The sequence below is a fragment of the Lithobates pipiens genome, unplaced genomic scaffold (assembly GCF_037356315.1).
Source record: "Lithobates pipiens isolate NorthernLeopardFrog02 unplaced genomic scaffold, aLitPip1_a1.2 Scaffold_8, whole genome shotgun sequence".
Taxonomy (NCBI): domain Eukaryota; kingdom Metazoa; phylum Chordata; class Amphibia; order Anura; family Ranidae; genus Lithobates; species Lithobates pipiens.
The window spans coordinates 128,641,301-128,661,932 of NW_027507903.1; the positions used below are offsets into that span (position 1 = coordinate 128,641,301).

At 43.6% G+C, this 20,632-nt stretch overlaps 1 protein-coding gene across 1 annotated transcript in view; it reads right to left on the reverse strand.

The window, feature by feature from the left end:
- Positions 1-13,228: 13,228 nt before the first annotated feature.
- MIOX (myo-inositol oxygenase) overlaps positions 13,229-20,632 on the reverse strand; it is a 53,715-nt gene continuing 46,311 nt past the window's right edge. Inside the window, exons 8-10 of the mRNA XM_077473407.1 lie at positions 19,009-19,058; positions 17,412-17,524; positions 13,229-13,627 (exon numbers count right to left, since the gene is read on the reverse strand). Of these exons, the coding sequence (XP_077329533.1) occupies positions 13,519-13,627; positions 17,412-17,524; positions 19,009-19,058 (272 nt within the window). The 3' untranslated portion in view covers positions 13,229-13,518. The remainder of the gene's footprint in view (positions 13,628-17,411; positions 17,525-19,008; positions 19,059-20,632) is intronic.

Consider the following 20,632-nt stretch of genomic DNA (forward strand, 5'->3'; position numbering starts at 1 on the left):
GTTATTGTCTGCGTGCCCTGACCACAGTATACACCGCTATATTCACCTCACCTATATAGCTAGTGATCTATCTTTTATAATAGAGCTTGCAGTCAGTAGTGTTAGGAGATAGTGCGTGTTGTCTGCGTGCTCTGTACCCAGTAGTGTTAGGAGATAGTGCGTGCTGTCTGCGTGCTCTGTACCCAGTACATACGGCTATATCCACCTACATAGCTGTTCTCTATTTGAGCTCACTTGCCATCTGCAGGAGTTATTGGAAGTTGTGTGTGCCTCCAGCACAGCACAGTATACATCTGTATATACCCCTTTATCTCTGGTGTTCTATAATAAAGGCATCTGCAGGAGTTAGTGGGTGTTCTGTGCCTCTAGCACAATATACACTACCCAACTCCCTTCAGGCCATTACCATGTCTGGAAGGCCAGCAAGGAGAGGCAGACAGGCGCGAGCCGATAAAAGAGGGCAAGCAGGCTCTGTGTCTAGAGACAACAGTGCTGGTCGTGGACGCGGTGCATTGTCATCAGCACGTGGCCATGGGACACGCTTGTCCTTCTTTTCGGCAGCTGGACATGTTGAACCGCAACATGCCAACAACTTGGTAGAGTGGATGACCAAGCCCTCTTCATCCTCCTCATCCTCTCTCACCCAGTCTCAGGGTACTAGCAAAGCAGCTGCCAACGCATCGTCTTCCCTCCTCTCAATGTCATCATCAGTGACTCCTTCCCTAGACCCACCACGTCCTCCTGAGGAGTCTCCTGAACTCTTTGAGCACAGTGTTGGGTACATGCTCCAGGAGGATGCCCAGTGTTTTGTGGGCTCTGATGACACTCAGTTAGAGGAAGGCAGTAGCGTGAGCGCAGAGAGAGGGGATGCTCAAGAAGGACAGCAATCTGGCAGTCATGTTCCACAAGCTGCAGCATACTGCCAGGTTTGCTACAGCGATGAAGAGGGAGGGGATGATGAGGGCACTGACTCCACGTGGGTGCCTGGAAGGAGGGAGGAGGAGGAGGCACATGTCCAACGAGGCAGGATGCCCTCCGGGGGCCAGCTTAGGGGCAGCACACCGACTGAATCACACCGCAGAGCTCCGCCTGTGCAGAGCGCTGCCTCTGCGCGTTATTCTAAAAGTTCTTTGGTGTGGGCCTTTTTTGAGACGAGTGCATCAGATCGCACCGCTGCTATTTGCAACATATGTCTCAAGCGTATCTCACGTGGCCAAAACATCAGCCGATTGGGCACCACATGCTTGACCAGACATATGTTGACCTGCCATGCAGCTCGTTGGCAAGCGTACCTCAAAGACCCACACCAAAGAACAAAGCGGACCTCTCCTTGCTCCTCATCAGCTGGCATCTCCAACCCCACTAGACCTTCAGTCCTCTCTGAAACCTGCTCTGAGAGGAATGAAGGTGTAGAATTAGGTGTGTCACAGCCAAGTGCTTCCGGGAACTCTGCTAGCGGTACACCCACGTCCGATTATAGCAGGCAAATGTCCCTGCCCCAGCTGCTGGATCGGCGGAAGAAGTTGACTCCCAGCCATCCACATGCCCAGCGGTTGAATGCTAGCCTGGCTAAATTGCTAGCACTTCAACTGCTGCCTTTTCAGTTGGTAGAGTCGGCCCCCTTCCGTGAGTTTGTACAATGTGCGGTTCCTCAGTGGCAGGTCCCCAAACGCCACTTTTTCTCACGGAAGGCGATTCCGGCTCTCTACCGGCATGTGGAAGGCAATGTCCTTGCCTCGCTGGACAGGGCGGTCAGCGGTAAGGTGCATATTACCGCTGACTCATGGTCCAGCAGGCATGGACAGGGATGTTACCTGTCTTGCACGGCTCATTGGGTCACTCTTCTGGCAGCTGGGAAGGATGCAGGACAAGGTGCAGTAGTGTTGGAGGTTGTTCCGCCACCACGCCTCCAAAATGCTACTATTGGTTGTGACACACCTCTCTCCTCCACCCCCTCCTCTTCTTCCTCCATGGCCTCTTCCAGTGCTCTGTCCTCAGAACCAGCGGTGCTTCGTAGGCGTTCCAGGGGCTACGCAAGTACGCAGGCAAAACTATGCCATGCCGTGCTTGCGCTGGTTTGTTTGGGGGACAGGAGCCACACTGGGGCGGATGTTTTGTCAGCTCTGCAGGGGCAGGCCGAGAGGTGGTTGACGCCACGCCAGCTTCAGCCAGGAATGGTGGTTTGTGACAATGGCACCAACCTCCTCTCCGCCCTCCGACAGGGACAACTGACCCATGTGCCCTGTGTAGCTCACGTCCTTAACCTGGTGGTGCAGCGGTTCTTGGGCAGGTACCCCGGCTTACAGGATATCCTGAAGCAGGCCAGGAAAGTCTGTGTGCATTTCCGCCGATCATTTAATGCCTGTGCTCGGCTGGCTGAGCTCCAAAAGGAGTTGAACCTGCCCAAGAACCGCCTTATATGTGACATGCCCACCAGATGGAACTCAACATTGGCCATGCTGCAGCGGCTGCACACGCAGCAGAGGGCCATCAATGAGTACCTGTGCGACTACGGCACCAGGACAGGGTCAGGGGAGCTTGGTTTTTTTTCACCACGCCAGTGGGGCATGATCAGGGATGCATGCACTGTCCTGTCACCGTTTGAGGAGGCCACAAGGATGGTGAGCAGTGACAGTGCATGCATCAGAGACACTGTACCTCTTGTCCACCTCTTGGAGCATACGCTGCGTGGAATAATGGACAGGGCACTTGAGGCAGAACAGAGGCAGGAAGAGGAGGACTTCCTTGCCTCTCAAGGCCCCCTTTATCCAGACAGTGTTCCTGCTGTGCCACCCATCACACAGGAAGAGGATGAGGAGGAGGAGGAGGATGATTGTGTCAGCATGGAGGTGGAGGCTGGCACTCAGCAGCAGCAGTCTTGTAGGGATGATTTACAGTCCCAAGAAACACATGGACTTGTACGTGGCTGGGAGGAGGTAGCTGCGGATCATGTTGTCCTTAGTGACCCAGAGGACTCCGGACCGAATGCCTCAGCTAACCTACGCTGCATGGCCTCCCTGATCCTGCAAAGCCTGCGGAAGGATCCTCGTATCCTTCAGATCAAGGAGAGGGACCATTACTGGCTGGCCACTCTCCTTGATCCACGGTACAAGGGTAAGGTTGCCGACCTTATCTTGCCATCGCAGAGGGAGCAGAGGATGAGACATCTCCGGGAGGCCTTGCAGAAAGGTCTGTGCAACGCGTTCCCAGAGACTGGGAGTTTACAAACTCCTGGTCCTGGACAACGTGTTGCTGAGGCATCGGTCAGAAGGAGCGGTGGAGAAGGTGACCGTCTGACTGATGCTTTCAGACAATTTTTTAGTCCGCAGCCCCAAGGTATGATCGGTTCCAGCACCCATCGCCAGCGTCTGATTTACATGGTGCAGGAATACCTAGGGGCAAGGTCAGACTTGGACACCTTTCCCACCGAAAATCCTCTGGCTTACTGGGTCTTGAGGATGGATCACTGGCCAGAGCTTGCACAGTATGCAATTGAGCTACTGGCCTGTCCTGCATCCAGCGTTCTTTCGGAACGCACCTTCAGTGCTGCTGGTGGCTTTGTTACCGATCACAGGGTGCGCCTGTCCACCGAATCAGTTGATCGACTGACCTTCATCAAGATGAATCAGTCTTGGATCACCCACAGCTACCAAGCACCTGAAGCTGATGTAACAGAATAAATTTTTTTGAAATATCACATCCCTTCAAGACTGCCTATGCTGATGCTGAGTGACTGTCCTGTTATGTTGATTGTCTATCCTCTTCCTCCTCCGCTGATATGTTGGAAGAACATTTCTGGTTCTGGTTGATGCCATCAGCCCAATTTTTCTGCCCCTGTTTAACAGGGGCGTTTAAGTACAATTTTTGATGCAATGCTTTGCAGCAGGGCTAATTCCTGCAATCAAACAAGAGTATATGGGAGAGGTTGCAGTGTGGTGGCACCAGCACCAGTGCCTAAGGCCCAATTTTTCTGCCCCTGTTTAACAGGGACATGTAATTACAATTCTTGATATAATATTTCACAGGAGGTCCCCTTCCTGTGCCCACCCAGAGTAACGGTGAGGACTTATAGTGTTGTGGCACCAGCACCACAACCACCAAAGGTCAATTTTTCTACCACTGTTCAACAATGGCATGTAATTCCAATTCTTGATATAATCGTTCACAGCAGGGCGCTCCAGCGCCCACCAAGAGTCACTTTGAGGGCTTACAATGTTGTGGCAAAACCAACACCTTGTTCCGCCATTTCTGCAGAGCATATAGGGCAGGCCCCTACTTTCAAACATCCAATTTACAAACATCTCCTACTTGCAAACGGAAGGAGACAACAGCAAGTGAGATGAAAAAAGATGGACGACAAAACAAATTATACAGGGGTGATAACCCTTCCCTATGTTTTCCAAAAAGCTTAAAAATAGTTTTTTTGACTGGAGCTACACTTTAAAAATGTACCAGTTGAAAATTACAAACAGATTCAACTTTACACAACAAACCTACACAGTCCCTGTCTTGTTTGCACCGCCTGTATACTGCTGTTCTGAGTATATAGGGCCTGGGGGCCACACGCATTTCCTTTTTTTAATATGGGTACGGGGTGCCCCTTAATATGCATACAAGACCTAAAGGGGCTGGTAATGGGCAGGGAGGGCTACCCATGCCATTTTTCTCAATGATTTTCAACCATATTGCAGGAACCAGATATAACATTAAAACCGCAAGCAGTTTTAAATGGTGTTATTTCCGTTTAATGTCATTTTGTGCAGGGACTGTTCTAAACACGGGAAACACGTGGCACTTCACAGGTATACTACAGACACCCCCCATGCACCATATTTAAAGGAATATTTCACTTTTTTTTTTCACTTTAATCGTCATTAAAATCAGTGCTCCCGCCAAAACGACCATTTTTAAAAACATTTTAGGCATTGACCCATGTCCCCTGGGGCAGGAGCCAGGTCCCCAAACCCTTTTTAGGACAGTATCTTGCATATTAGCCGTTAAAATCAGCACTTTTCATTTCGAACGTTCGAGTCCCATAGACTTCAATGGGGTTCTAAAGTTCGTTCGAATTTGGGGTCCGTTCGAAAGTTCTGGTGCGAACCGAACCGGGGGGTGTTCGGCTCATCCCTATTCCCCTCACTGTACAAGATGTTTCCACAAAGCGTCTATAACGGGGTGTTCAACCTTTTAGCCTTCCTGGGCCACATTGGAAGAAGAAGACTTGTCTTGGACCACACATAAAATACAATAACAATAAGGATAGCTGATGAGCATAAAAAGGCAGATCACAAGTTAACGCAGATAATGTACCGATCTGGATAATAAAACTGCATTTTTGGAATGTTTATTGTAAAAGAGGGCAACATAAAACTAGTGCGATATTTGACACTTTAATGAACTAACACATTAATATCTGGTTTGATGGATGTAGTAGAAATTTTCAAGGTGCTAATTTTTTTGTTCTAATTTTGCCCTCCGTGTGCTTCATCCTTAAAAACAGTTTCTCACAAAAACAGGTGCTGCTGAAAACTGATGAGTTGAATAAGGTGTGATTGGGAAGAGTGGGATAGCTTGATAAAGATAAAAAAAAATAAAAAATTCTAAGGGCTCGAGTCCATGTACGGCGCCCGCTCTGCTCAGCGGAGGATCGCTCCGTCGATCCCCGCTGAGCAGGAAGATGACAGGTCCGACTCTGCACACTGTGCAGGGACAGACCTGTCAGAGTACCGCTCTCCCCTATGGGGGATCGTATTCAACCGATCCGATCCTCAGACGGATGGAAAAGTAGGCGTTTCCTCCGTCACACTTTTTCAGATCGGAGTGGGTCGGATGTCAACGGACATGTCACCGCTGACATCCGACGCTCCATAGAAGCATCCATTCAGGTCCGCCTAAAAAACTGACAGGTGGACCTGAACGGATCGTTCGTGTGAAACCTTAGTCCAGCAAAGAAACACTGGTGTCTGTTTATGAAACTGAACAGCGGTGATCCCGAGGATCGCTGCTGATCTCAGTTCATTAACGGTTTATGAAACAGAGATGATGGGAGGGAGAGCATGTTCTCCAATGATCGTCTCCACAAACTCAGAAGCTGTCATTGACAGACACAGAAACGGGCAGTTTATGAAGGTGCGAACTCAGCACTACCCTGGCGATCTGTGTCAGAATTCACACTCCCTGATTCACCAGCTCAGAGGTGGTGAATCTGGGAGAGTATGCTGGGGGTGCTGAGGGACAAGGACGATTATTGACTTATTTCTTCCTCGATAAGCCCCCCCCCCCCCCAAGACTGTAACCATGTACCCCTGCCATGTTTATGTGTGACTATATATATATATAAACACACATACAGTATCTCACAAAAGTGAGTAAACCACTTACATTACATTTTTGTAAACACTTTATTCTATCTTTTCATGTGACAACACTAGAAATGACACTTTGCTACAATGTAAAGTAGTGAGTATACAGCTTGTATAACAGTGTAAATTTGCTGTCCCCTCAAAATAACACAACATACATAGCCATTAATGTCTAAACCGCTGGCTATGTATGTTGTGTTATTTTTAGGGGACAGCAAATGTACACTGTTATACAAGCTGTACACTCACTACTATACATTGTAGCAAAGTGTCATTTCTTCAGTGTTGTCACATGAAAAGATAGAATAAAGTATTTACAAAAATGAGTACACCCCTAAGTGAAAATGTCCAAATTGGGCCCAATTAGCCATTTTCCCTCCCTAGTGTCATGTGACTTGTTAGTGTTACAAGGTCTCGGGTGTGAATGGGGAGCAGGTGTGTTAAATTTGGAGTTATCGCTTTCCCCTCGCTCTCATACTGGTCACTAGAAATTCAACATGGTTGACCAAAGAATTTGAGTGCACGTGCTCTGCGTCATAGCCAGAGGTTGTCTTTGGGAAATAGACGTATGAGTGCTGTCAGCATTGCTGTAGAGGTTGAAGGGGTGAGAGGGTCAGCCTATCAGTGCTCATACAATACACCGCACACTGCATCAAATTGGTCTGCATGGCTGTCGTCCCAAAAGGAAGCCTCTTCTAAGGCTGGATTTACACCTATGCATTTTTAGTGCTTTTAGCATTCAAATCAACATTTTTAAAGTAAGTATACTATTATATGTTGAACTGCATTCATAGCCATCTTAGGCCACAGGTTGGATACAAGGAAAAAACTGCGCTATGATAAAAATATTATACTAATCGTCCACAATGGAACTTTGATCAGCTGCGGCTTGACTGTATTACATAATTACAGAAAAAAACACATGATTTAATGAAGTAAAAAACATTAGACAAAATTTCAATAATAATGTGCAAAATTAGGCCTATTACCCCCAGTCCTAAAGAATAAGGGTTATAGGATAATTGATCACAGTGAACAACGGAAAAAGAAAAAATATAAAACAAAATAGTGAACACCCAATGTGTAATTATATAGACATTTAAATTCCAACAGAGTCCAATAAGATGAAATCGTCAAATCTTCTACTGTGTAGCAAGTGCTTGATCTACCACCATACAGCCAAAATTACTCCTTACCAGAATTTCATGACCCCCCACTACAGAGGGTCACCAACAGCATGTAACAATAGATATCTCCCACTTCAGAAGGCTCTCAGCTGCTCTCCTCCCTCCACCGATATCATGACCAGGTTGTCAAACAAGTATCTTTAGTTATCTCCCATATATTAGGTCATATGTGCCAACTCCATGCAAAAGAAATGAAGCTCCAATAGTGTAAAACCTTTTAATATAACTCAAATATAAAAACAAAAATGCACTTACAAAGCACAAAGGAAAGATCAGCCTTAAGTCCGATGTGCCGGCCGGACGCAAACGGACAAACTCGTCGTTCCTGGGTACAATTCCTTCGCAAGGGATGACGTCAGCGCATCGCTCATCCCTACGCGTTTTACAAAAAATTGCGTCATCCAGGGGCACCAGCGGGACACGCTGTGTCACCTCTATTTATACTGCCACATCCTCACCAAGCCTCGCTCTGGGCCCTCGACATTTCCCGCTCAAACCAAGCCTCATTTTCGATAGCCAATCGGTTGATCAGATTCCCAAAGAGGCCACCCCTCCCATAGTACTCAATTTGGCCAATCACTATATTAGATCACCCATAGCTTCCCCTTTAACCAAGCCTCATTCGTGTCAATAGGTGGGATACCCAATCCCACGGCTTGATGGCCATCCTAGGGGTTTCACCTTCCCATATATACGACATCCAATCAGAAGCTAGATTTTTCCCCCACCCCTTACCATTGTGATGATGACTTCTGCTTAACCAAGCCTCATTTTGACTTGTAAACAAAGCCAACATGACATCCAATCAGAAGCTAGATTTTCCCCCCACCCCTTACCAGTGTGATGATGACTTCTGCTTAACCAAGCCTCATTTTACCTGTAAACAAAGCTAACATGACATCCATTAAAATAATCCTGATATATGCCCATCTTACCGTGCCTCGACCTACATGGACAGGCAGACATGATAAGTGCTGGTAACCACAATGGTGTAGTGGTTAGCACTCTCACCCAGCAGCAATAAGGGCTGCCGGTTCAATATCCCAACCATGACACCACCACTTGTCTCAGTGTCTCTATCCTAAACTGTCATCAAAAAAAGAGATTAAGAGGGGATCTCAACCATTGGCTCCCAAAGATTAATATAATTAATAGAAATTGTTAAAAATTAAACTAATAAAAATATGTTAAAATGTATAAAAATAACAATGCATAAGTAATGTTGGAACAAACACCTAAATAGTGTTAGAACAATATAACAACCCCTTTGGGAAGGAAAGCCAAAACCCTCTCTCTCTTGGGTTACATTACATAACCTTACTTATCCCTAGATCCATATAGAACATGGCTCCCCCATGGATTAGGGACCTCATTCTATTTCATCTCCGCCTGGAGGACTAGGCATTGTTGATAAATGCGTTCACATCCGTATCAACATTGAGGCCAAAAGGGGTATACGTTTTCAATGTTGATACGGATGTGAACGCATTTATCAACAATGCCTGAATATGTGGGTATGTAGAACGTGTCTATCAACAGTGCCTGAATGTGGGTATAGTGCGTGTCACATCAGATGGTATTTGAATTTATATTTATAGTCATTTATGAGTATGTCCCCTTTGGGACATTAGATACTAACAACCATTTGTTAACTAATTTCTAATCATTACTTATGCTGGTTATGGTAGATTGTGAGCCCCCCCGCTTTCCTTTTGGCTTTCCTTCCCAAAGGGGTTGTTTATTGTTCTAACACTATTTAGTTGTTTGTTCCAACATTACTTATGCGTTGTTATTTTTATACATTTTAATTTATTTTTATTAGTTTAATTTTTAGCAATTTCTATTAATGATATTAATCTTTGGGAGCCAATGGTTGAGATCCCCCCTTAATCTCTTTTTTTGATGACAGTTTAGGATAGAGACATCGAGACCAGTGGTGGTGTCGTGGTTGGGATTTGAACCGGTAAGATGGGCATATATCAGGATTATTTGAATGGATGTTAGCTTTGTTTACAGGTCAAAATGAGGCTTGGTTAAGCAGAAGTCATCATCACACTGGTAAGGGGTGGGGGAAAAATCTAGCTTCTGATTGGATGTCGTATATGGGAAGGTGAAACCCCTAGAATGGCCATCAAGCCGTGGGATTGGGTATCCCACTTATTGACACGAATGAGGCTTGGTTAAAGGAGAAGTTATGGACGTGGCTCGGGGAGGAGGCGGAGTCGGAAGAGAGGCTTCAGGTATGCTCTAAACCACTTTTCTTTTCCCTTCTTTTTCTCACTTAACTACTTTCTAATACTTTATGACTTGAATAGTTATGGCTGCCTACGGGCAGATGGTTGATATGTTGAGTGCCAGGTGACGGGTGAGGAATGGAGGACTTGGGTGGCCCAACAAAAATTTGGCGACCTGACGCCATGGGACAACCTGACTTGAACAGGGAAATGGCACTTTGGTGCCGCTATTATACAGGACTGCCCCCCTTCCCCCAGCACGCGGTCATCTAGGAAGCCGCCGGCCCCACGTGAGTTACCTTGAACGTTAAAGCTGACCAAGCATATCACGCGTGAGAACCTCTTACAAGAGGACAGACCAGTCCTATACTGCACGACCTAGACTGCGGACTGGGATTACTCAGCCCAACAATCAGTTGACCTACCGTGCTGACCCGTCACCTTGTAAATACTCTCTTAGTAACCTAATCAGTACGAAGTTAATTTATGACTGTTGACTATTCATGTTCTTGTTCCCACTACAAGTGAAAAACGAAAAAGGAACGACTGGAGTATTATGTATCAGCATTACCTACAGCAAATGTTTATCCTCTCTGTTCATTTTCATTTTTTTTTCATTCTTTTACTGTATATCAAGCTGTAATACCCTATCTCCTATAAATAAAGATTGCTTAAAAAAAAAGGAGAAGCTATGGGTGATCTAATATAGTGATTGGCCAAATTGAGTACTATGGGAGGGGTGGCCTCTTTGGGAATCTGATCAACCGATTGGCTATCGAAAATGAGGCTTGGTTTGAGCGGGAAATGTCGAGGGCCCAGAGCGAGGCTTGGTGAGGATGTGGCAGTACAAATAGAGGTGACACAGCGTGCCGCTCGTGCCCCTGGATGACGCAATTTTTTGCAAAACGCGTAGGGCTGAGCGATGCGCTGATGTCACCCCTTACGAAGGAATTGTACCCAGGAATGACGAGTTTGTCCGTTTGCGTCCGGCAGACACATCGGACTTAAGGCTGATCTTTCCTTTGTGCTTTGTAAGTGCATTTTTGTTTTTATATTTGAGTTATATTAAAAGGTTTTACACTATTGGAGCTTCATTTCTTTTGCATGGAGTTGGCACATATGACCTAATATATGGGAGATAACTAAAGATACTTGTTTGACAACCTGGTCAGGATATCGGTGGAGGGAGGAGAACAGCTGAGACCCTTCTGAAGTGGGAGATATCTATTGTTACATGCTGTTGGTGACCCTCTGTAGTGGGGGGTCATGAAATTCTGGTAAGGAGTAATTTTGGCTGTATGGTGGTAGATCAAGCACTTGCTACACAGTAGAGGATTTGACGATTTCATCTTATTGGACTCTGTTGGAATTTAAATGTCTATATAATTACACATTGGGTGTTCACTATTTTGTTTTATATTTTTTCTTTTTCCGTTGTTCACTGTGATCAATTATCCTATAACCCTTATTCTTTAGGACTGGGGGTAATAGGCCTAATTTTGCACATTATTATTGAAATTTTGTCTGTTTTTTACTTCATTGAATTTTATGTGGGTTTATGATTTAGCGCAGCTTACTCAAATTTTCACAGGTTGGTCAATATGATACGTACAGAGCTGAGAAATAAAATGTGAACAAAGTAAGAGAAATTGTATTGTTTATATATATATATATATATATATATATATATATATATATATAGTATATATATATATAAAACATTTCTTTTAGTACACAATCCTCTAGAAAACTAAGTATTATTTTATGAGGGTTTAGTTGTAATTTAAAGGTGGTCTCCAGAAACAAGTAATTTTGTAAATATAATTTAGCTTTCATTTTATTTTCATCAGTGTTAGATCAGCAGTGGATAGGAAGCTGAAAGCTGGTTTAGCTTTGAGCTACAGGAAGGTGAATGTTGGCTGGCTTTCATTGAATGTTCCCCCGATTTGATCAGATTTCATACAGAGCACCTCTTGCACTCACACAGGAACCTAGCTACCTTACTAAGAAGCAGGCAACTATGACTGGAAGGAAATGTTGAGAAGGCAATGGCTAGGATCTAAACTGTGTAAGATATGACATTTATTGCATGGTAGATGGAAAGTCCTTAAAAAAAAATCCTTGAGTAGCTATGTGTAGACCGTGGAAATGTAAACACCACTCTAAATGTTAGGTACACAGACACAGCTGATTATTTTTAACATGACGTTGGTCTTGAGTGTAAACTGTGGCTGAGTGCAAATAAATATGAATGCTTTCTATTTTAATTTACTTGGTGCAATTTCATGTAACCTGTATTAGAAGCATTTAAAATAGCTAAAAAAAACCTGGGTTAGCTCCACTAATGTATCTTTAGGAGCAGGTGTGGCGGATCCATGGCCTGCTTCAAGGGAACATGTTAAACTAGCCGACGCTTCTTTCATCTGAGGCTGTAGTGCCCAATTAAAAAAAAAAGGTGCTAGTTAAAATCTCCTGGACTGGGTGACAGGATTAGTTGTGACAGGTTCCCTTTAACATCACTAGCCTGGTCTCAAAATACCAACCTAATCGCCCACTTCGTTCCTCCCAAGACCTCCTGCTCTCTAGCTCCCTCCTCCAGGACTTCTCCCGAGCCTCGCCCATCCTCTGAAATTCGCTACCCCAATCTGTCAGAATGTCTCCAAATTTATCCACTTTTAGGCGATATCTGAAAACTTTCCTCTTCAGAGAAGCCTATCCTGCCTCCAATAACTGCACTATTTTCTCCATTAGCTCATCCCCCACAGCTATTACCCTTTTGTATAACTTGACCCTCCCTCCTAGATTGTAAGCTCTAATGAGCAGGGCTCTCTGATTCCCCCTGTCTTGAATTGTATTGTATTGTAATGTCTAGTCTAATGTTGTAAAGTGCTGTGTAAACTGTCAGCGCTATATAAATCCTGTATAATAATAATAACAACATGTCAGGCAATTTGTTTTGTAAAGCTTTTGTTCCCTTATTTTTCTCGTGAAGCTGAGACAGATATCTCCAATGGTTCTTATTGCAAATGAGTCCCATCATTTCCCTAAAACTGATTATTTATCAAATATATATTTTTTTTTATTTTCTCTATGTTGTCTATTTGCAACGTATTGTTGCAGCAAAAATGTTATTGTGGTCTCCTACTTCCAAGCGACCTCCAAACATAGCCACACAGACAACAGCAAGGGAACAAGATAACCAGAGGACCTTCCTATAACTGGATCATATAATCCGGGTTCTCGGCACAATACATGAAAAAAAAAAAAATGTCCGAGCTCATCCGTCTCCACCGAAATTAAAGTGTATCATTTAAGTTGAATTTCTCCTTTTTAATAATTGCCAATATGTTTTCAAACTGAATGTTCACATCCACTAGAGAGCAGCATTGATTTCCCCACTGTGTTTTGTACTATGAAAATGACTACAATAATCAACTCTATGGGAGACTATTCTAATACAAGATTTATTTATTTTATAGGGTAACAAATGTGTTATTTTGCATCACAAAACTGTTGGGATATCTGAACTTTTAGATTTGGACTGATAAGCACTGATGTTGTAGTCCAGGTTTAAGGTTTTATTATTTTTTATTTATTAAAATATGCATAGTTTTATTTATAATAAGCATTTGTACATGACAAAGTCGTCTCTACAATGTACTCTGAGCAATTAAAAATGGGTATTATTTCATAAATTAAGGACACAAGGTAATTATGATGGTACTCAATTATATTTCACCAGCACAACACCCGAGGGCAGTACTTGTCTATTATGTTTTTGTAATATGGTCGAAGAATCTCGACATCCGGCATTTCCTCAGTCTTTGTGTAGAGGTCAAACTTACTACAGGAAACATACAAGCAAAACATATGTTACACATACAGGAGCAAAACAAAAAAGTGACATTGAGCTCAAATGATAATTAGTCTAAGGCCCCATTCACACCAGAGCGATTTTCAGGCATTTTTATTTGAGAGTTTTGCAAGGGTGTTATGAGCGTTTTAGAAGTGTAATACAAGCATTTTACATGTGTATTTAAGCTTTAGGTGTTTTTATTTTGGCCGATAAAAAGCATTAGGGGGAGGAGATTAGGGGTAGAGAGCTGCTGTTTTGCCAGAAAACATGCGACAAAGCATTCGGAAAACGTGAGATCATATTGAGCGTTTTTCAGGCTTTCCAATTGAAGTCTATGGGGCCAAGCTGACTAAAAGAAACTCATGTACATTTTTGAGTGACAAGCGTTTTGCTACAGGTGACAAAATGCTCAGGGGCCATTGAAATGAATAGGATTTGGTTTGTTGAGCATATTAGAGCTGAAAGAAAATTGCTTAGGTGTGAACGGGGCCTAAGGGATGAAAATAGGAGGGACAAGTCTTCATAAGTGCAGTGTCAAATCTATAATGAATTTGACATACACTCTCCCTGCCTCGCCACCCTGAAAAAAAAAAGTAGTCTAAAAGTCTGCACTAAAGTTTGTTTGGATCTTGGATGTACACTCACTGGATATATGTAGGGACCCAGTCTTAAAACTCAACTGTGTGATAAAAACAAAAAGAAACATGCAATGCGGCCATAGTAGGTGTCTGTAGTACAGGATGTAGTGCTGTTTTTTTTTCACAGAACTTAATTGAAATGCCCTGAGTGACACTTCAATACAGTTCACTTCACTGCTGTGGTGTGGTGAGAACTGCCCTCATAAGAAATTAGACATTTTGTCCTATCTTGCAGTGTGACTACATTGGGAAAGCATGCCCAACTTTCTTAGGGAACTTCTAAGAAGTGATGTCCCTAATTTAAATACATCTGCTTTATATAGCCAAGTTGTAGCCAGCACGAGCTTTGTTTATTTTACTTTGATTTGTGATGCCATGTACACACGATCGGAATGTCCATCAGAAAAAATCAGACGGAATCTTTTCATCGTATATTCCGTTCATGTGTATGCCTCATCTGACTTTTTTTTAACAAAAATTCTGGCGGACCGAGAAATAGAACATGTTGTAAATATTTCCATCGGAACCAATCCCTATTGGGAAACCCGCTCGTCTGTATGCTGTTCCGAAAACGACGCATGCTCTTAAGCAAGCAAGATACAGAAGCTATTGATACTGGCTATTGAACTTCCTTTTTCTAGTCCCGCTGTATGTGCTGTACGCCACCGCATTCTTGAGGATCGGACTTTGGTGTGATCATGTGTACACAAGACAGTTTCAGCGGAATTCCATCGGAATTCCATCAGAAAAACCTTTAGAGTTTATTCCGACGGGAAAACCGGTCGTGTGTACGCGGCATAAGAGTTCCTTAGCTCAGGTTAATTGCTTCTGCCAGATACTATTGAGAACAATCAAGCAGCCTAAGTAAGAAGAGTTAATAGTTAATAATAATAATAATTAATTATGAATCTTTATCATCCCTAGCCAATCCCTAAGGAGTTAGCCCAGTGGTGCAAGCTGGGGAAAGGTGCTAAATATTTAGAAGAACAATCCAGGGTGTTTTTTCTCCTCTGGGCCCTGACCAAGATGAAGCTGTACTAAGGAGACTATTTCTGTCTCCCCTGGACCATGCCCAGAGAACATCCTGAGCTGGGAAGCTTCTTTGCTGAACCATCTCCAGGGAGAGCTGTGTGGATGCTTCAAATGGGTAGGCTAAAAAGAATTCACTGCATACAGAACAAGACTGTGGCTGCTTATAAGCTGGGTACACACTATGAGAAAATTGGAAGAATGGCACATACGAGGCATGATCGTTCGATTTTCATATAGTGTGTACACAACTCTCAACATCCAATTCAGGCTTTCCAATGAAAATTTCTGATTGGACAAACTCCAAAATTTTTGTCATACGTGAACAGAACGAATGATTGTAATTTAATATGGACTTTTGAGAAAAAAACAGATGGAGCGACCACCATTGCTTTCTTTTCTGCCTGTTCACATGTGTCCGGTGCAGCCGGAGTGCAAATTCAGTTTTAATTGAAAAAGAGTCCTGTCAGTTTTCTGAGCAGTGCGGTCCAGCTCAGGTGCGAATTCAGGTCCATTGACTTCTATGCAGGGCTGGACTTATCATTGGGCTTGACTGGGCTCAAGCCCATGGGCCCCGCCCAACAGGGGGCCCCGCGGAGATACATAGCCGAGTGTACTCGGCTCGGCTCACAGTCATGCCCAGTCCCGCCCTATGATGGACATAACACAAAGACTGGGCATGACTGTGAGCCGAGCCGAGTACACTCGGCTACTCTTGGCTCCGCTCTGAATTGCCAGAGGACCCGAGAGCCGCTGAGAGGACCCAAGAGGTGCCGAGAGCCACCGAGAGGACCCGAGAGCCGCCGAGATACACCGGACTCTGTATCTCGGCGGCGCCATTTTTAAACTACAAGGCTGCAAATGACACTGGGGCAAGGCTGCAAATGACAAGGCTACACTGACAAGGCTGCAATGACACTGGACAAGGCTGCAGATGGACACTGATAAGCCTGCATTGATGGGCATTTAAATGTAAGTTTTTTTCCTTAAACTTCATTCCTAAAAGTTTTTTTCCTTAAAATTCCCTCCTTGGGGTGCTTATGTTATACGCCGATGAATACGGTAATGTATAGAAGGTAGGGCCCGAAAGTGACTCAAGCCCAGGGGCCCCCACCACCCTAAGTCCTTACCCTGCTTCTATGGGAACGCTTCTGAATCTCACGTCATTCAGTTGTGTACAGGATAAAATCCTGACCTGATTCTAATGTAAACATGACCTGATTACGGATCAAAAACTGACCTGAAATGTCAAACAACGAATTTATCAATTAGCTGTGAAAATTGATTTTCAATTCGCACCACTCATGTGTGAACCCAGCCTAATACTCTCTCACCTGAGTTAGCAATAACACTACAAAAAGAACTAAAGTTGGGAATAAAGCAACAAAAACAACTGACTGTTGCCCATCTAAAAATCATGAGAACGGTGGTGCCCCAGAGTTACAGGAAAGCACATAAACTTGGGCATTCAGATATGTACAATTGCTATACCACCTTGGAAGTTTTTCTTCATTACCTATAGCAGAGTATTACACGTAGACATGTGTACTATAGGTCCACTGGGCCATGTTTTTTTCTTCACATTCTTAAAGAGGGAGTCCACCTAAAAAAATTTATTAAAAGCCAGCAGCTACAGATACTGCAGCTGCTGACTTTTAATAAATGGACACTTACCTGTCCCAGGGTCCAGCGATGTCGGCAGCCAAAGCCGAGCTATTGCTCGGCTCTTGGCTGCTGCCGCCACCATTCTCATTGAGGGAATCAGGAAGTGAAGCGTTGTGGCTTCACTTCCAGGTTCCCTAGTGCGCATGCGCAAGTCGCGCTGCGCAACGTAAGTGGTCGCCGCTATCTCCTGGGACCTGTGTGTTTCCCAGGAGACAGCTGGGGGGGGCGGTGAGGGAAGGGGCGTGACTATATCTGCACCCCCCTCCCCCCTGAAAGGTGCTAATTGTGGCACCTGAGGAAGGGAGGAATCAAATGAGCGGAAGTTCCACTTTTCCACTCCGCTTTAAGTCTTTACTAATTACGTAGAATATTTTGAACATCTGAGCTTGTCTAATACATTCATTCGTTTTTCTATCCTACACAGCATGCAAAAGACTCACTTGAACTCTCTAACCCAAGGCAGCATCTTTTGGTCCTTCTCATTGCAGAGGTGCTGGTAATCCCCTCCGGTGTGCCAGGGGTAAAAGGAATGGAACCTGATCATGTACATTCCCTGTAAAGTCAGACAATTGGTCAGAGAATATTTTCAGTTTGTGTAAAGATGGCAATATACAGGTTGACTTTTGGTGCTTTAGCACAATTTTCTGTTTAAAGTTTTAGTTCACCAAAAAAACTGCCTATGCAGATGAGGGACATCTGTAGATGAAAATAAACACAACAGCCTTGACCAAAATTGAACAATATCCTTGCTATAGTTGTAGGATATTTACGTACCTTATGAAGCCTGGTCTGAAAACTTCTAGGAAAGTGATTCTCAACCAGGGTTCCTCCAAAGGTTGCTAGGGGTTCCTTCAGCATTGGACAATTTCTGCCTCTCAGATAAGTTCCCACTGACACCGTTGATCTTTTTAGTTATCTGTAAGGAGGTAATTCTTCCCAATGACCACAAATGTAAGGACCATTCTTCCCACTGACCATCGCACTATTGTATCATGAGTTGTAGAGTTCTAATTTTTAGCAGGGGTTCCCTGAGACCCGAGAACCATTTCAAGGGTTCCTCTGTGTTGAAAAGGTTGAGAAAGGCTGTTCTAGGAGGTTGCTAAGTGAGGCCTAGCTATTACTCTTTACCATCACAGGAGTGAGCTCTTTTTCTGATTCAACCCTCCTCGCATGTCTTTTCCCTACCCTGATGCAGTATCTCTGAGCTCAGAGTCTGACAGCTCACTACTCTGATGCTGAAGATGCACAGTAATAGCTAGGCCTAGCTTAGCAATGTTCTGAGATTTTTCAGGTCAGCCTTTATGAGATATATAAATGGCTTACAGCTATAGCAGGGGACTTATTCAATTTTAGTCAAAGCTGCTGTCCCTGCCGGGAGAACACAGTGGTTATTTCTAGCAGCTGGCAGAGGCTTAACTAGAACGTTCAGGGCCGCAGTGCAAGAAACCATGTAGGGCTCCCCTGGCCCCAGACTGCAGCCCTTCCCAATGATCCTTTATTCCAGTTGTAGGACCCTTTATTATGGTCCAGCAGTAGGCCACGCTCCTGCTGACTTGGGGTCCCCCCACGTTGGCTGAGCACCAGAGACCAGTCGCAAGTGCAACCTGGTAGTTCTGCCACTGGTGTGCACACAGAAGTTTTTTTACGCAAAGAATGCATAAAGGTTAAAAGAAACTTGAGCGTTTAAAACCACGTTAAGCCAGCCATAGACTGTTTGAAGCTCAGCCGGTTCAGCAGGGACCAGCTGAGATTCGAACCATGTAGGGCAGGTTGATTGCACCCAAGTGAATCCATTGATCGACTTGAGTACAAACAGCATATCAGATTTTTATGATATGATTATTTCCAGTGACTATAGCCGCTAGCAATAATCGCTGTGAATACAATAGCTGACTGTGTTGATGGGGGAATTGAGTGATTTTCTTTCTTGCTACCCATGGTTGCAGGAAAGAAAATCATATCATCGATGGCCTGCCTTAAACTTTAGGGATTCGTGCCTTTATCAGACACTCCACCAAGATTTGGACATACCCTTACCTCTTCTGGAATGGTACATTGGTTAAACTTCAGAACTCTATACAGGTATTCTAAAAAAAAAGCAAATGATAAATTATGAGTAAGTGCACTTAAAACAGTATTTTGCAGAAATCATAATACTAGGAACAAGATTGTATATTTACATTAAGGTCGTTTCCCACCACCCAATGAATGTGGACAAGTCACATCCCCTATATTAAAACATGGTATCCCAGCTTCTACAATCCCCCTTGTTTTACTTGCTCAGCAGCCACAATTATGGAGTCACATTTGAAATTATTTAGCTTCTGAAGCTATTCAAACAAATCTCAAAGCACTTGAAAACTTAATAAGTAGTAATTGGTGTTGCGCTCCAAATAAACAGAGAAAATAACGATGTAGCTATATAAACTAATTATAGTGCCTAGATACCAATAATAAACTACGTGTGTTCATAGACTCAAATAGTGTATATATCAACTCAGGTGCAATACATCAGACTGTGCACCTAACCCAGTGCTAGCAGTATCCAATCAAGTGCTATGTGCAAAGTCAATAATTAAAAAAGGGGGTTCAAATAAAGACTAAAATAAAATAATAAAAAGAATAATAAAAAAAATATATATAAAAAAATAAAAAAATAAAAATAAAAAAATTAAAAAAAAAATTAAAAAAATATAATAAAAATAAAAGAATAAAAATAAAAATGAAAATAAAAATAAAAAACTTTTTCCAAAATATACAAAGGGATAAAACTTGTAAAACACTTAATAGTGCAACTTAGTGCAGTGCAATGACATCCAGTGTATCTTGATCAAAGTGCATCTAGTGCTAAAAATAATAATCAAAATCCAAACGCACATCCAAAATGTGCTCTAAAATATAAATGTCCAAAATGTGCTCTCAAATATCACATTTATCTATAATCATGCAAAAAAGTGAGTCCATCCAGTGATAAATAAATCAATATGCTGCGTGACCAAAAAAAGGGGGCAGATTCCACCGGGTGCTCCTGTGAATCTTGTGTTCACACACTGGGTGCAATAACTACCTTACCTTACTGCTGTAAGGTAAACAGCATTCCAATAAACACTTGCTATCCGTTGGTGTGGGTTCAGGAAATGGTTTACTCTGGACACTCAGTCACCATGCATATGTGATTAGCATAAAGGGGAAAAAAAAGGGGAACACTCCAATGGTGAAGTAAGTATAGAAAAGTTTCTATTTATTCAATAGGCAAAAGTCTTGGGTACTCACATTTAAAAAACATAGAATGCACAGTTTAAAATACGAACGAGCGCCGCGCTCGTACTCCGGACGTCACTTCCGGTGTCCTCACTCTCCAATAGCGTTCCTACGCGTATCGTCACCAGTCATGAGACTCCATCAGGGAATAACAGATTGCTGCTATACTGGAATAGCCACCCAACAATGTGCTCAGGTGTAGACAGGCTCCGCCCACTATTGAAGCAAGGAACGCTATTGGAGAGTGAGGACACCGGAAGTGACGTCCGGAGTACGAGCGCGGCGCTCGTTCGTATTTTAAACTGTGCATTCTATGTTTTTTAAATGTGAGTACCCAAGACTTTTGCCTATTGAACAAATAGAAACTTTTCTATACTTACTTCACCATTGGAGTGTTCCC